This window comes from Neltuma alba, unplaced genomic scaffold (assembly GCF_004799145.2).
Source record: "Neltuma alba isolate B1F8T4 unplaced genomic scaffold, ASM479914v2 tig00011941_pilon, whole genome shotgun sequence".
In the NCBI taxonomy this organism is placed as follows: domain Eukaryota; kingdom Viridiplantae; phylum Streptophyta; class Magnoliopsida; order Fabales; family Fabaceae; genus Neltuma; species Neltuma alba.
The window spans coordinates 395-16,284 of NW_021636527.1; the positions used below are offsets into that span (position 1 = coordinate 395).

The 15,890-nt window shown below is 34.9% G+C and overlaps 2 protein-coding genes across 2 annotated transcripts; one reads left to right on the forward strand and one right to left on the reverse strand.

The window, feature by feature from the left end:
• Nucleotides 1-3,828: 3,828 nt before the first annotated feature.
• Nucleotides 3,829-7,165, forward strand: LOC114719742 (heavy metal-associated isoprenylated plant protein 32-like). Its single transcript, XM_028905269.1, has 4 exons — nucleotides 3,829-3,858; nucleotides 3,996-4,071; nucleotides 4,192-5,545; nucleotides 6,712-7,165. The coding sequence occupies exons 1-4, from the start codon at nucleotides 3,829-3,831 to the stop codon at nucleotides 7,163-7,165; spliced, it is 1,914 nt and encodes a 637-aa protein (XP_028761102.1).
• A 2,942-nt stretch (nucleotides 7,166-10,107) lies between these two features.
• LOC114719729 (transcription factor MUTE-like) lies at nucleotides 10,108-11,747 on the reverse strand. Its single transcript, XM_028905248.1, has 3 exons — nucleotides 11,652-11,747; nucleotides 10,729-11,106; nucleotides 10,108-10,185 (listed from the first exon to the last, which is right to left on the reverse strand). The coding sequence occupies exons 1-3, from the start codon at nucleotides 11,745-11,747 to the stop codon at nucleotides 10,108-10,110; spliced, it is 552 nt and encodes a 183-aa protein (XP_028761081.1).
• Nucleotides 11,748-15,890: the final 4,143 nt, after the last annotated feature.

Below are 15,890 nucleotides of genomic sequence, written 5' to 3' on the forward strand. Positions count from 1 at the left end.
GGACACAAAATGTGTTACATTCGCTAGCTAGTTTAGTTTTTCTTTCAACACCTAATTTATGAAGGAGACAGATAAAAAGACATAACATGATCTAATCGACGGATAAATCCAAGCAGGCCAGGATCATTCAATCACTGTATATCTCTTTCCTCATTTGATTATGCAAAAAGGGTGAAATATTTAACTTTAAATTGACATCTCATAATGAATCTTATCATTACATGCAAGTCTCCCACAGACACACACATCTTTCTAAAAATTATTGCAGAAACGGGACCAATTTCTCTCTTCTTATCTTTCTCTATCTTATGGAATTAACAGAATTTTCTCAACTCTAATTAGGTAGATTTCTCTTATATCCAATGAATAAAAGGATAAACCATGCTTTTTATATTAATATTAAACAACATTAATAATTTTAAACCATTATTTATTTTGTTTTGAGACCTTGCTCAAATTGGAAAAAAAAAACTGAATTATTCTTTTAGCACCTAGTTCAACAAGTAGAGATATAGTGGAGAAGTGATGTGACATAGATAACAAGTGCATTCAGTAGGATCATTCAATCACTAGTTATCTCTCTTTTCTTAGTTGATCACGTTACAATTACATATGAAATATTATTTAACTCTAAATTGTGGCATTAGAAGAGCTCATTATTATAATCATACTGAGACAGAAAGGCTTTTCATGTAATTTAATGAGTATGATTAAAATGTCGTATTACTTATATATGGTTCATATGAATCATGCTACTTGTTATATTAATAACAAAGTATTTTTATCGTTTGGATCACTATTTATTATATTTCATGACCCAAAAATTTGAATTAGATGGATAAACAATTCTTCTAACCCTTACTTTATTAAAGATATATAGGAATGGAAGACATAATGTGATCTTTCCGCTCTTGACATCTGAATGAAGAAGTTTGTCCACTTTCCACTTTACCTTTCTCTATCTTGTAGGATTATAAGAGCCCATTTTAACCTTAGTTACGTAGGCTTCTCTCTTCTTGTATTTTAATGAATATAATGAATAAATCATATTAGACATGGCTTATGAATCGTAAGACTCATAATAGATTTCATATTTTATATTGATATTAATGGCAAAGATATTTATTTATTATATTATTCGACCTAACTCGCATTGAGAAAATTGAATTGGCTAGATGGATAAGTTATTCTTTCAATCCCTGGTTTACTAAATTGAGATATGGACGATATAGTTTGCCTAGCTTATAGGTGGATCCAAATAGAACTATCCAATTTTGGCCAAAAAAAAAACAAATAGAACTATCCAATCAACGTTTATCTCTTTTGTTAGTTCATTACGCAATAACTGTGAAACACTCAATTCTAGTTTGACACTTAATGAGTCTCGCTTTTCTACCTGTGAGTTTGCAGAAATGAGTTCCTTTTCTCCTTATCTTTCTCTTCCTCATGGGAGCGTTTTAACCCAAGTTAGAGGCTAGTTTAGTTGTTGTTTAAGCCCAAAGTTTACTAAGGAGAGAGATGAAAGAAGTAGCAAAACCTGTTTGACAAATTCATCCAAATTATACCATCCATTCAATATTTATCTTTATTTTCAAGATAATAGTATTTGATTTCCCTTATGAATATTAAAAATGACTAAGCTATGCAACTTTATTCTATACTCATGAGCGTATTTATAATGAGAAAAATAGAAAATTGAATTGGATGGTTCATTGTTTTTCAGCCCTTGGATTTATTAAGGAAGGAGCTAGATTGAAAAAGGAAAGAAGCTTGTCTGACACAGTGATGAGCAAACTCATCTCTAATTACTTCTTATCTCGCTTTTCAATTATCAATTGACGTATATACAACAATTGTAAAGGATGCAACTCTAGATTGAGATCAATTGATATTATACCATGTAAAAGTTTTCTTCTAACCCCTAGATTGAAGAGAAATATAAAAAAAATGTGAAATCTGTTTGGCAAATTGATCCAAATTATACCATCCAATCACTGCTTATCATTATTTTCAATTGACCATGTAAAAATAGTATTTCATTTATTTATGGATATTGATTGTGACTAAGTCATGTGACTTTATTGCATATTCATGAAGTTGTTTGAATTGGCTGGTTCAATGATTTTCAGCCTATGGCTTTATTAAGTTGTTTGAATTGAGAAAATTGAATTGGCTGGTTCAATAATTTTCAGCCTATGGCTTTATTAAGGGAAGATATAAAAAAAAAAAGAAAAGAAAAGAGAAACTTATCTAACAAATTGATAGGTTAGATCATCACTGTTTATCATACTTTTCAATTTTTAATTGACTACACAATAGTTGTAAAGGATGCAACCCTAGATTAAAATCCATTTACATTATACCATGTGAAGGTTTTCTCTAAGTCTCGAGTTTATTAAGGATAAAAATAAAAGAAATTATGAAATTTATTTGACAAATTTTTCCAAATTCTATCATCCCTCATTTCTTATCTTTATTTTCAATTGATCATTCAAGAATAGTATTTCATTCACTTATGGTTATTAATTGCGACTAAGTTATGTGACTTTATTACATATTCATGAACTTGTCCAAACTGAGAAAAGTGAGTTGGCTAGTTCAATGTTTTTTTAAGCCTTGGGATTCCTTAAGGGAAGAAATAGAAAAAGGAAAGAAATTTTTCTAACGCATTGATGAGTAGAATCATCCAATCCAATCACTGTTTATCTCACTTTTCAATTTTCAATTAATCATGCGACAGCTGTAAAGAAGGCAGTCCTAAATTAAGATCCATTGATATTATACCAAGTAAAGGTTTTCTTTTAGCCCCCAGTTTAGTGAGGAGAAGGATAAAAGAAATTATGAAATTTATTTAACAAATTAATCTAAATTATACCATCTAGTCATTGCTTATTTTTATTTTCAATTGACCATACAAGAATAGTATTTCATTCACTTGTGGATTTTTTTTTGAAATCACCTGTGGATATTAATTGTGCCTAAGTTATGTGACTTTATTATATATTTATGAACTTGTTTGAATTGAGAAAACTGAATTGGAAGGTTCAATGTTTTTCAGCCCCTAGTTTTGTTAAGGAAAAAGACAGAAAAATAAAAGAGACTCATCTGACACACTGATGAGTAGGATCATCCAATCACTGTTTATCTCACTTTTCAATTTTTATTGACCTTCTACCAGCTGGAAATGATTTGGCCTTAGATTAAGATCCAATGATATTATATCTGGCTAAAATATGTTGCACCTTAATTATCAATACCAAGTGGAATTTACCATCATACCCAGTGAAGATCTGACAATCATAAATGGCCTGATCAAGAGAGAGAGAGAGAATAAGAAACTTTCATAAGGTCGAACCAAAAAGTGGATTGTTAGCCAAGGTATGCAACCCATATAGATGGGGTTAAATTGTGAGAGTTACAAAGCATCTCAAACATAAGCCATGGCCACACGCAAAATCTCTTCATAAATAAGGCCACAAAAAAAGATGAACTAAGCAGTGCTTGCTTGACCACCATTCTCATTCTCTCTCTCTTTACTCCCTTTCGCGCGCCCTAAGAAACAAATGATTTAGAAGCTGCCCCAAAATACGTGCAGCATTTCAATGGTGGTCTACACCCACCTTATTACATTTCACCCTTCTCTTTCTTTCTTCATCTCTATCCAAGTTTGAGCCTTTTGTCCTCCTTGGGTTTCTCTCTCTCAGTCTCCACCCATCTTCTCATGACATCCATAATCCAGTTTTCTTAGATCTATTTAGATATTTAGACCTCTTTCTTTCTGTCACTACCCCAGTTGTGACTTTCTCTACTTCCATTAGTTCCTAAGAGATGAATCAAGAGGAGATTGCAAAGATTCGGGTACTATATTTTCTGTCTTGATTTGTTTATTTTCACTCGTAGCCTCTCTTCATTCTTATCATTTTTCTATTAGCCATCTTGTTAATAAATTTCTCTCATTACTCTGTGTTGGACTCTGGGATTGCTTGTGCATGCAGAAATATGTTCTTAAAGTTAACATACATTGTGGTGGATGTAAGCATAAAGTGAAGAAAGTCTTGAGGAAAATTGATGGTGCATCAGATAATCTCTCTTCATTATTTATACTTGCTCCCAGAAAAGAGTTTGTTTTCAGTTACTCATATCTTGAAAATTCATGATCTGATTTGCTAGTTTATTGTTCAAATTCTTCAGGAGTATATATTACAGAGATAGATTCAGAACAAGGCAAGGTCACTGTCACTGGGAATGTTGACCTGGACATACTCATCAAGAAGCTCTTGAAATCTGGGAAACATGCAGAGCCGTGGGGTGCCCCAAAAGTAGATGGCAATAACAATAACAAGAACAGCAACAATAATCAGAACCAGCTTGCCAACCAGATGAAGAACGTGCAAATCAACAATAATGGAGGAAAAGGCAGCGGCGAAAATAGCAAAGGTCAGCAGAAAGGGGGTGGAAACAACCAGCCTAAGGATGGCCAGCAACCACCAAATCTTCAGCAGCAACTTCAACAAATGAAAGGGTTTCAAGATCAAAAGCTGCCTCTTCAATTCAATGACATGAAATTGCCAGGCCAGCTGAACCCGAACCCGAAAGCTGTCAAGTTCAATTTGCCTGAGGATGATGATTGCTTAGATGACGAGTTCGACGATGACGAGTCTGATGATGATGAATTTGATGATGAAATTGGTGACCCTCAGGTTCCTCTAAACATGATGAAAGGGCTACCACCTATGGGAAATGGTGCTCACATGATGATGAACAGTATGATGAATGGGAATCAGCAGCAACAACTCTTGAATGCTCTTAAAAATGCAAATGTCGAAGCCAATGGGAAGAAAGGTAACTGTGGCGGAGGAGGACCAATGCCGATCCAAACGCCAAGCATAGGCAGTGGGAACAGTGGTAAGAAAGGCGGCGGTGGAGGAGGAGGTGGGGGGAACAATCAGAATCAAGGCGGAGGCAACAAGAGTAACAGTGGCAAAAATGGCATTGGAATACCACAGGGCATAAATGGCAACAACGGTAATAAGAATAGCGGTGGTGCAAATGGCGCAAACCTTGAAAATAACAATGGAGATGAGGGCCAAAAGGGAAATCTGATGCCTGGAGGGGTTCAAGCTGTGAAGGCGATGGGTGGTCATCATCCGAACATGAGCGGAGGCAACACAGGTCCCATAGGTAACATGAACACACCAATGGGTAACATTCCGACAGTCCAAGGCCTCCTGGCTAGGGGCATGAACAGCGGAGGAGGAGGCAGCGGTGGCGACACCGCAGGATACTCCCAAGGGTTAGGTCCAGAATCCATGGCAGGGAACCCATTCCAACACCAACAGTACATGGCAGCAATGATGAACCACCAGAGGGCAATGGGAATGGCAGGTGGGAATGATAAGAGATTCCAGCCAATGATGTATGCTCGACCACCGCCAGCCGTCAACTACATGTACCCTCAACAGTACCCATACCCATATCCTCCGCCACCACAAGATCCCTACACCCACTTCTTCAACGATGAGAACACCTCAAGCTGCAACATCATGTGACGGTGAAGGTCTGATGGCTGACTGATTGTCAATGGTGCTGGCGGTAGCTTATGTTACATACAAAGAAAAAGTCTCTGGCAGAGTTTAGCCTTGATTATTTTCCTAAGTTTTTAATTTTTTTCCCCTTTTAATCCAAGCTAGGATTTATAAGTAATATTATAATCATAGAAGAAGTAATTTTACAGGTTAAGAATGTGGGGAGAAAGAGTTTAAGAGGGGAGATGATATGAGATCGAACAACCGTGATAAAAAGTGTAATAGACATGGGGCATATGCAATTATAATGTTCGAAACATGAATAAAATATTTTTCATAAGAGGCTTCCTCTTCCTCCCTCTCTCTTGCTAGCTCTTTTTTCCTTCTTTTTTTGAATTAGACGGATAATACTAACAATACGAGGTTACAAACATGATTAACTCTTTCGTACTTGTTGCTCTCCACTAACAGCTCAAACATAATGTCCCAACTAGTCTTACTCGCTCACTACCATATAACAGAATAATAATAATAATAATAATAATAATGAATGATTAGTCAGTGGCACACACAACAATGAGAGGAATATTCAAAGATTAAACTCCCTCGCTGGTCTTCAATACTCAACAGTTTTTGTGCTGTCTTCTTAGTGTTTTGTGGGCTTCTCTCCACACCCATTAATCTACCAATCAACATGACTTAATACAAGGGTATTATATTTAGGACCAGAGGAGTAATTAATTTAAAGAGCTGTATATATATATATATATATATATATGTATATGAAGAGACGAAACACAAATTTGCAGGCAAGCTTGGTTTACTAGTTGACAGTAATGTCTTCTTTCATTACATGTGACTTCTGTTTTGAATCATATACTTTTGCCTATGTTTGCATTATCACTATTTTTAGTAAATATTTTTTGTTTTTGAAACTAAAAATAGAATGAAATTACAATAAACTTTTATGTATAAGAAAGCTTTCATGTCACTAACATTGATGTGGAATTAAACACATAAGGAAAATAAATAGAGAATGAGAAATCACTTGAATGATCTTGTATTAAACTTTTTTGGAAGAAAAATAAATAAAAAGGGATTTTTTTTTAAAAAAAAAGAGGAAAATGGGTGCTAATGGTTTGAGATTACAACGGGATTAAATCAAACTTTCAACTTACGGACGCAGATTAGGACGGGAGAAGGAGACAAGGAGATCTAACGGTCTTGACACTCTGGGAGGAGGAATTTCGGTGAGGTTGGAGAATCATGTGATCAGAACAGCGTGTTGTGGGGCCCACTCCCGGATACTTTCACACGATGACTATGATGTAAGTGGGGTCCTCCCAGTGTTCAAATACATCCATCTAATCACGCAGTCCTTATTTGATGAGTGCGGGCCCCACGACGCAGTCGCTACCAAAAGGCCAAAAGTGCTCCGCTCTTTTCTTCAACTGAGCACCAGAGCACCAGAGCACCAGATTCCAGCCTCCTCACTGGGATTTGCTAAGCTGGGAAGACACCCTCGTTTAGTTTGTGGTGGAACCTGGATTGGCTTTCTGTTGAGTGTTGATGGTGCAGGTGAACTGAAGGCTCTTTACGCTTTCTTTTGTTGGGCTCATTCATATAACATAATATTATAGTTCTAAAATTTTAATGTGACCCCATTGAAACTCGCTAATTTTCATCTGGGCCCCTGTTTCCAAACCCTCTCCAATCTTATCATCAATTCCAATTTTTTTCAATGAATGGGAATGAGTTATGGTGAAATTTATTCAAAAATTTTTGCTCAGAAACACTAGGTACCTGAAAGTGTTTTGGAAGTAAATTTGTTCAAAAATTTTAAAATCATAACAATATTGCTCATTATCATTAAAAATGTTAATAATTAACATTACTATTTTAAGGATCAACATTAGATTTTTTAACAGTATGAGATAATATAATGTTGCTATGATTTTAAATTTTTGGTACAAATTTACACTTAAAAAAACTTTTGCAATTGTAACATTTTTGAGTGAAAACTTTCAAGGTAAATTTGCACAGTTAGTAATGCCAAACCAAGTATTAATTAAATTTTTGTTAAGAGATATATTCATATTTAATATCACTTAGTATCTCAAATAAGATTATTTCTAGTATAAGAACACCTGTGATTAAATATCCAAATTAAACTTTGACTTGAAAAACCACGAACTTGACCAGAATTTTGACTTTTAACCAAAGAGGAAACTACTTAGTTCAAATTCATTATATTCATTATATTAAGTTTTCCAATCACGTATGATGGTTAGGTGGAATTTTTTCTCATACAAGCTTATAATTAAATGATAATATTTCAAAAATAGAAATATGGCTATGTTTAATTAAAGAACTTAACATAATAAATATAAAGAATTTGAAGAAAGGATTGTCCATAACAAAATACTTGTTTAGTAAATAGTGAAGTAAATAAGAGGCAAGTTTGACCTATTTTCACTCTTAAACAAAATATGAGCACTCTAAATTATTTAACTTAAATTTTTATTATCTAAAATTTATAATTTTTAAATAAATAGTTTAGTTTTTAATAAATTAACAATCTAAAGTTTATTTTCAATTTAGATTTTACATCTATTTAGTATAAAAAATTATTAAAATATAAAAATTTCATAACACCTAATATTAATCGGAACAAATTAGAACTAATGAAACTAAACCCGTGTAAGATCTTATCGGATATCTCACAAACTACTCATCTAGGTTTAAATATAAGACCCTTATATACATTATATAAAGGTCTTATATTTAGAACCGGAAGAGTATTAAAAGTCCAAGGAAGCTCACTTTATTGACCCTTTGCAAGATATTAACCAATCACAGTGGATCGAGTTGGATGTGGCATGAACTCAAGATTCATCAGACCAATCTAAGAACCAGTAATAAATCAAATCAGAAGTAGCACATCCAATCCAAATATATTTGAAAACGACCACTACTTCAAAAAGTTCACTGAGATGAGGGCCCAAGTTCCGAAGGAGTAATATTGTAATCTCACACACACATACATGTATATAATAGATTTTCCAACGAGATGGGGCCCAGCCGAAAGCAGTAATAATTCGTAGGAAGAGGATGGAATGTTATAAGTGATAACTAATTGGGGGCTTAGTTTCCTAACGCGCGAATCAAGGTTTGATTCTTTGAGAAATATTCACATTGAGTACTTAATACTTTTCTAATTCTTAATATAAGACCCATTTAACTAATTTAATTAGATTAAAGAAGTTAAGTAAGTTAGTTAATTATAAGAAAAATGACACATTTTTCCTAAAATACCATAATCATCTTTTTTAATACCCTCTCTCCCTCTTCTACTTGATTATAGTTGATGGAGTATCCATAAGGGTAATTTAGAAAAAAATGATAAATATGAGAAATGGGTCTTATATTTAGAACCAAAACCAACTCAAGAATTGGGTCCTATATTAAGGACCGGAGGAGTATCTTAATTTCCTCTCAAACGATATGCATGCCAATATGATCACTGGAAAAATTTATTTTAAAAAGAACAAGCAAAATGATACACAAGTTAATGAGTCTCCTTGCATGAGTAACCCAGATAAACAATAAGAAGCCCAGTGATCATGTGAAAACCAAACAACAACACAGTAGAAACCAAACCAGGAAATTAAAAACTGGGAGCTCGAAACAAAGGAGATGCGCATCTCGAACCATAATGTTGTTGAGATGAAGATCAGACCAACACAACCATGAACTAAGGTGACCACATGCGTACGTAGCTGACACTAATTAAGGTTAAACATACACTAACTAACTAGCTACCTTGAACGTGCGTACGACTATAAGGCCTGACCATGCAGATCATAAGTAAAGAGCCTTCATTCTCACTTATCTATTTAATTTGCTGCATGATGAATCCAGTAATTAATAATTCTGCTTCTTTTAGTTTTTATTTCTGTTTTCAAAGAAAGCTATATATAGGTGTTATCAAAAGTGATGAGATGGTCTCTCGCACACCATTGCTGAGATTTTCCGAACCTGATTGACCCAAACGTATCTTATTGTACTTTTATTTCTCTTGGTTTAGCCTTGGGCCTTGTTTCGGTGTTTTATTCCTGGTCATTCATTACTCCTTTCGGCTAAAAAAATTAGTGATTGCTTTAAAATAAAGAGGGGATGAGACAAAAATACCCCCCGAAATTTGCAAATTTTCAGTTTACTGTGAAGCCTCTATGTCACTTTTGCAGTGAAATTACCTAAATTCTGTAGTGTGAGCGCTTCTCTTTAATTTCGATGGTGATATAACTGTTCGAGCAGTTACCAGAAAGAACCACCAAAATGACAACACTATGATGTTAATTAGTTGATGCTGCTAGCAGAGAAGTCATATAAATCCATTTTATGGATTACCCAAGCTCGAAATCAGTTTGGGGGCTTCAAGGTTGATACATAAGTTATATATAAAGTAAGAACGCTGAAGAAATAGAGATATGGTAAAATTATATGTTGTTAAGTCTCTTCCCAAATCCAAGTGCTAATATATATATATATATATATATATATATCACACTGATGAGCTACTTCACAGCTTCTGATCGCAGAAAGTTTGCTGTACTCCCATTGCTAGTTCCTCCAGACTTAACTGGCACTCCAACCCTATCTGCATATATGAGAATCATACTTCATCAGTACTGCATGTAAATAATACGTCATTATTGTTATGAAATACTGGTGACTTTGAAGTCTATATCCAAACCGATAGACAAACATATATATACCCAGGAAACATCATTAAAAAATCTAACCTAGTCCGAGTTTAAACGCGTTAAAAGTGAAGGAGTTCCAAGGGAGAAAAGTTCCATATATAAAATAGTGACGGTCATGAACATGTAGATAAATAAACGCAATGCGGCTCTTCACAATTATACCAGATTTGGTTTCATATGATTAGCTTATTGAGTAGTAAGCAGTTGTGTATCATTATTACTTTATTGAAAAGCATAAATTTAGTTTGAAATCAAAGAAGAGAAAGCGGGCGATTCTCTCATGACCTACTTCTTTTAATTTGAGTTGCTTAAAATGGTTTATCAAATTTACAGTGAATTGAATCTGATGAATTGATATTGCAGTATTATGTATCTGAACAGAAATCATCCAAGAACTGGATGGAGCTATTACGTTTGTTTTTGGTTTACGCACGCACCTTGACAACGAAGTGGTATAGAACTGTATCATCCATGCTACTGATATTGAGATGAAGGACTTCAAAAGATAGCCTTTCAAGAACGCTGATTATCTTTGAAACTTGACCTGGAATTCTGTGGCAAATCACTCTAAGATTCACGTTTGAACCTGAGATTTTCACTTGCACATCTGCAACTGAAGAATTACAGCTTGCTGCTCCAACTTCTTCCTTCAAGGGGCTATGGTCCGCTTGATTAAAGGTTGCTGGTGGTGGCAGTGGTGTTCTTGGGCTAGGGCTTACGCTCTTTCTTCTTTTCTTCGATTCCAGAACTTCCAGAACTTGGTGTAACTCCTTGATGAACTCTATTACTCCCCCTATTATCGATGCTTGGTCTCCCTAATTAAATAGCACCAAACGAGAAAAAATAAAACAAATATAAATATGCTCATGGATCAACAATCCTGTGATAAAAAACCAAGTTACATATGTGAGTTACGTTTCTGTTTTTCTTTATACATGTTTGATTATTAAACAAAAGTTTTAATTAGGTCATCGATCAATAATAAACCTATATGTATGTGGAGAGAGGACTTGCTGATCTTCTTTTGTTATCCAACAAACTCGTTCACAAACAAAGCTCACATATTGATAAGCAGTGACCCATGTTGAGGGCTTAAGTTCAATTGGGTCTTATTATCACATCTGTTCTTTTACGGGACTAACTGATACAAAAATTAGTTCGATGCTCATCATAATCAAGATTTCAATTTAGAAAACAACATATATAACTTATTTTGGTTCGTATTAATCTTGGTGAATGTTGAAAAATTCATCAGAAAATGCTTGATAACTGATAATCGCTGATCATATAGAAACACACGCACAGAGAAGAAGAAGAAGAGGAAGAGAGATCAGAGGGGAGAGAATAATAGTATATGTACCCTTTTGATATAGAAGCAAGGGGTCAAAGACCTTAAAACTTTGAGATGCTCGTTCATCTGTCTTCTCCTGTTCCTCTCGACAGCTATGTGAGACATCTTCTGGTCCTGCCTTTGTTTTCCTCTGAATCTCCTTTTCTTAGGCGCACGAATGAAAGCTGTCTCTCTCTATCCCGTATTTATACACACACACATACGAGAAGAAACAAAGTTAGAGTGCTAACAAAAAGAAAAAGGGAAAGGAAACTAAGCAAGTTGGTCGGTATATTAAATGCTGTAAGTTGCTTTCCCGTGAAGTATTGTTTACCTCAGTTTACACTTTGCATACACATAAGCATTCTGTGCCCTTTGTTATGCACATTACGCATCTCACGCTTATGATATTGGATCAATTACGTGCCTCCTCGTGAGTTAGAAGACGAGTGTGAACAATTGTTCGCTCATGCAATTTTTTAATCTTTTCTTCACTTTCCTTCCTTCTTCCTTCATGCAAGCCTTGCTCATATCTTTATCTCTCATTGGATGGTTCAAAAAATTTGTCAGTTTTGGTTGGCTTCTCTTGGGTTTCATCCACTTTCACTTTTTCATGAAACAAAGATGAGACTTTATGTTTCAATTGAATCAGTTAATACAGTTAAAGACATCATTAATAACTAATACAAGCGACCCACCTTTGATGAACGTGCAATTTCCTTTTATACATTTCCGGTGACAAGAGTAGTTAACTGTCAGATCTTTTTACGAAACATATATCTACACTACGAAGTTAATATATAGCTAGCTAGGACTACTAACATTGACTTCTTCACGTATTCTGTGAGTATTTAAAAAGTCATATGGATTCTGAGGAGGTATTATATCGACACCTGTCTTGTGTGCATATATATTGAACATAAATTTGAATCGTTAGAGTCCCCAAAAGCATATAATTAAATTATGAGAGAATTACAATTAAATCTAAAGGAAGAAAAATAATTATTAAAAAGTTTTAATAACAACCTAAGCTGTTTGTAATAATAAATTTTATAATAGAAAATAACAACTTCTAAAACCGGGTTTTGAAATTATTTTTCTTTTTTAGGATCTCATTGTAATTCTCTCTTAGATTATCAATAACTTAGTTGGAAAGAATTGAGTAAAACTATGTATATAAGCTTTAAATTTGCTTGATGCATGATATCTATCTTATATAGAAGATATTTTTGTAGGACAAAGTAAGTCTTGTAGGCACGGCAAATAATGAAAAGAGCAGGCGAAACATTGTTAAATTTAAGAGCACTAATTAATTAACACAGTAGTTAATTGGTGAATTGCTTTTGCATTTTACGTTATGCTTTTATAACTTCAACTTGACTAGGACTTGTTTTTAACATTAGGCCATTTAAAAATTAGCATTTGAATTGGTTTTGTATAGGACTTGCTTTTAAGATTTAGTATTGAATTAGCTTTGTATAGGAATTTGGTTCTGGACTGATCTGATATTTAATTATTACTACCTATAAACTCTACAATTACAGAGAGGCTTGTAAACCAAATGAATTGTGTGTGTGTGTATATAACCATATTTTTTATGTCAGTTATTTTAGTAACCATCATGGATAAATTAATCAACAACATTTACCGTAGCTAAATGCCGTTGTTTTGTGAACAATCCACAACAGTTATTAATTATAACCATCGTACAACGTCTTTAAAACTGTCACTCATATCCACGTTTCCCTTTTAACTGTCATTAGAAGCCAAGTATAACCGATGTTGATGAACTTTTTTCTAGTGGTGAGTAATTCTACGCAGACCTTCAATTTTGCAGGAACTATATGTATTCTAAAGCGGAATACGTGGAAATGAACTGGAATAATATTAGTGACGAAATGCCTAGAGTACATTAGAGTATATTCGGCTGTCAAACGAAAATAATTGTGTTTTCTCCCCTATTTTCTAAAACAAACGTAAATGGAAGACGTAAATGATTCTTTTTGTAGCAGTGACGTGACATTTTGACATGCGCGTGAAGTTTTGGACGAGAGGATTAAATTATGGCCCACTTGCCCATACTGGACGTATATTGGGATCATCAATGAGACACATCCCTAGCTGATCAGAGAGCGCCATTTGTGAATTTGGCTCATTATTGTACTGTACTTAATTAAGAAGGCCCCATCGTATTTCTTGTATCTTGTATATGTTTTAACAACCGTAAATAACGCAATTCCCCTGCCCAATAAGTTGAGAAGGGCACAGATTCACATGATATAAGAGCGTCCGATGGGCTACTGCCCTTGTTTGTATATTAGAACAGTATAATAATGTGCGAATGAAATGAAGCACGAGGCTGGTTCGATCAATACAGATATGAGATGTCGCCTAACGGATAAGAAAGATAGTGTATAACTAGAATGAGCAACCAACTGCACTTGAGAGTCTATTAAAATAGGCTAATTTTTAATAACATGACAAATCAAAATTTGAATTCTCATTAGGAGATATATGTATATTTAATGCCCAATGATATTTTGAATAAGATTACGTGTCTAGCCAAAAAAAAAAAAAGAAAACTAAATAAGCAAATAATCCAATAATCTTAACCAAAGGGACACGATTACACAAACAAGCATCAAAGATTTTGATGTGCTTAGCCTACGTATCTTTTTTTGATTTTGAAGTTCCGGAATATGAGGGTCTTGTACCTCATTTCGTTTATACTAAACAATTCAGCACTATATTTATATTTAATTTGTTGGAAAGCAGTGTCATCTCTGTTCCTCTAAATATAAACGTTTGCATGTGCATAGGCAGCCCTATAATTATACATTACTATGATACACTATCTATATTCTTTACTTCCAAGTTTCTGAACCTTCCTTGTTTTATTATTTTTATTTCTTCATTTCTTTAAGGAAAAAGAGAAGAGAAGAGTCGAGGTAGTTTCTATCAATGGAGAGTTTGATATGCTTTGTCGATTGCCACATCAGTTTAAAATATTTATAAATAATTTATGGAGGAATCTCACGTGTTTTCCTCTTCCACATTATTTATGCAACTTTAATTTATCAATGGGATCCTAGTCAATATTGTTGTGAAATAATGCAATATGTGTGTCAAATAAAATCCCACATGGGAAAGATGAGAAGAAGTCTAAGTGTATAAATGAGATCAAGCATCCTTGGGGGGGTAAATGGGCCAAGAGGGAAGTGGGCCTCGCGCAAACAACAACGGGCCACCAGGAGGGAAACGCAGTTGTAAACCGGCGATTTCCCCCCCTGCGCGTGAATTAAATGCGGCAAAGCCTCGTTTTACGAAAATTATTTTAAACTTTGTTGAATATTTTTTTAATAAAGGCTTGCAGTATCATTTTGTGGCCGACCGGACGCGTCTCGCGGGGTGTAAACGAACGTTGTGTGCACCAACGTTCGTGTTGCTCCGTCTCCAACGGAACCTTGCATTGCTTCGGTCGTACCCGCTCGGCGAAACAGAGGGATGCGTCCTCCGGTGATGTGGCCATTCGTGCCTATATAAGGGACTGTCCAGACAGCGTGAAATAGACACTGTTCCATCCTCTTCCTCTTCTCTCCCGCTGTGTTTCCCGTTACAATTGCTTTCGCTGTTCTGCTGCCTTGCTTCGCAGGAAGGGTTCGTTTGATCCTGGGGAGTGCCGCTGCCTGTTACACCGAGGGGTTGCGGAATATCTCTCAAGGACAGTGTCCTTGTGACGCGACTCGAACCGGATTTGCTGTTCCTCCTTTGCTGCCGCCAACAAATATTGATCCACTTGAACTAATATTTATTAATATCAAATTGGATTTGGAATGATCCACGTAGTCCTTTAATTATTACCAAACTAAGCATTACATGGATTAATTAATTTCCGTGCTTTTTTGTAATCACACCAACCTGCAATACTCATCATTTTAATTCTTTTTATTAAGTCCTTGTAATGCACGCGCCAACCAAAATCCACCCATACGTAAGACATAATTGCAAAAAGGATTTCATCATAAAATCTTATTTGCATAATCATTAAAATAGACTGCTCTACTTCTGTCTATGATAAGAGAGGGTTTGCAAGAATTTGTGTTGAAATTGACTTACAACAGCCATTATTACCGTTTTTTGATGCATTTGGAGGGGATCGACCAATTATTTACGAAGGGCTCCATATGGTTTGTTTCCACTGCGGAAGATATGGTCATCAGAAGGATAAGTGCCCAGAATTCTGTCGAGGGCATGATAAAGGGAAGAATG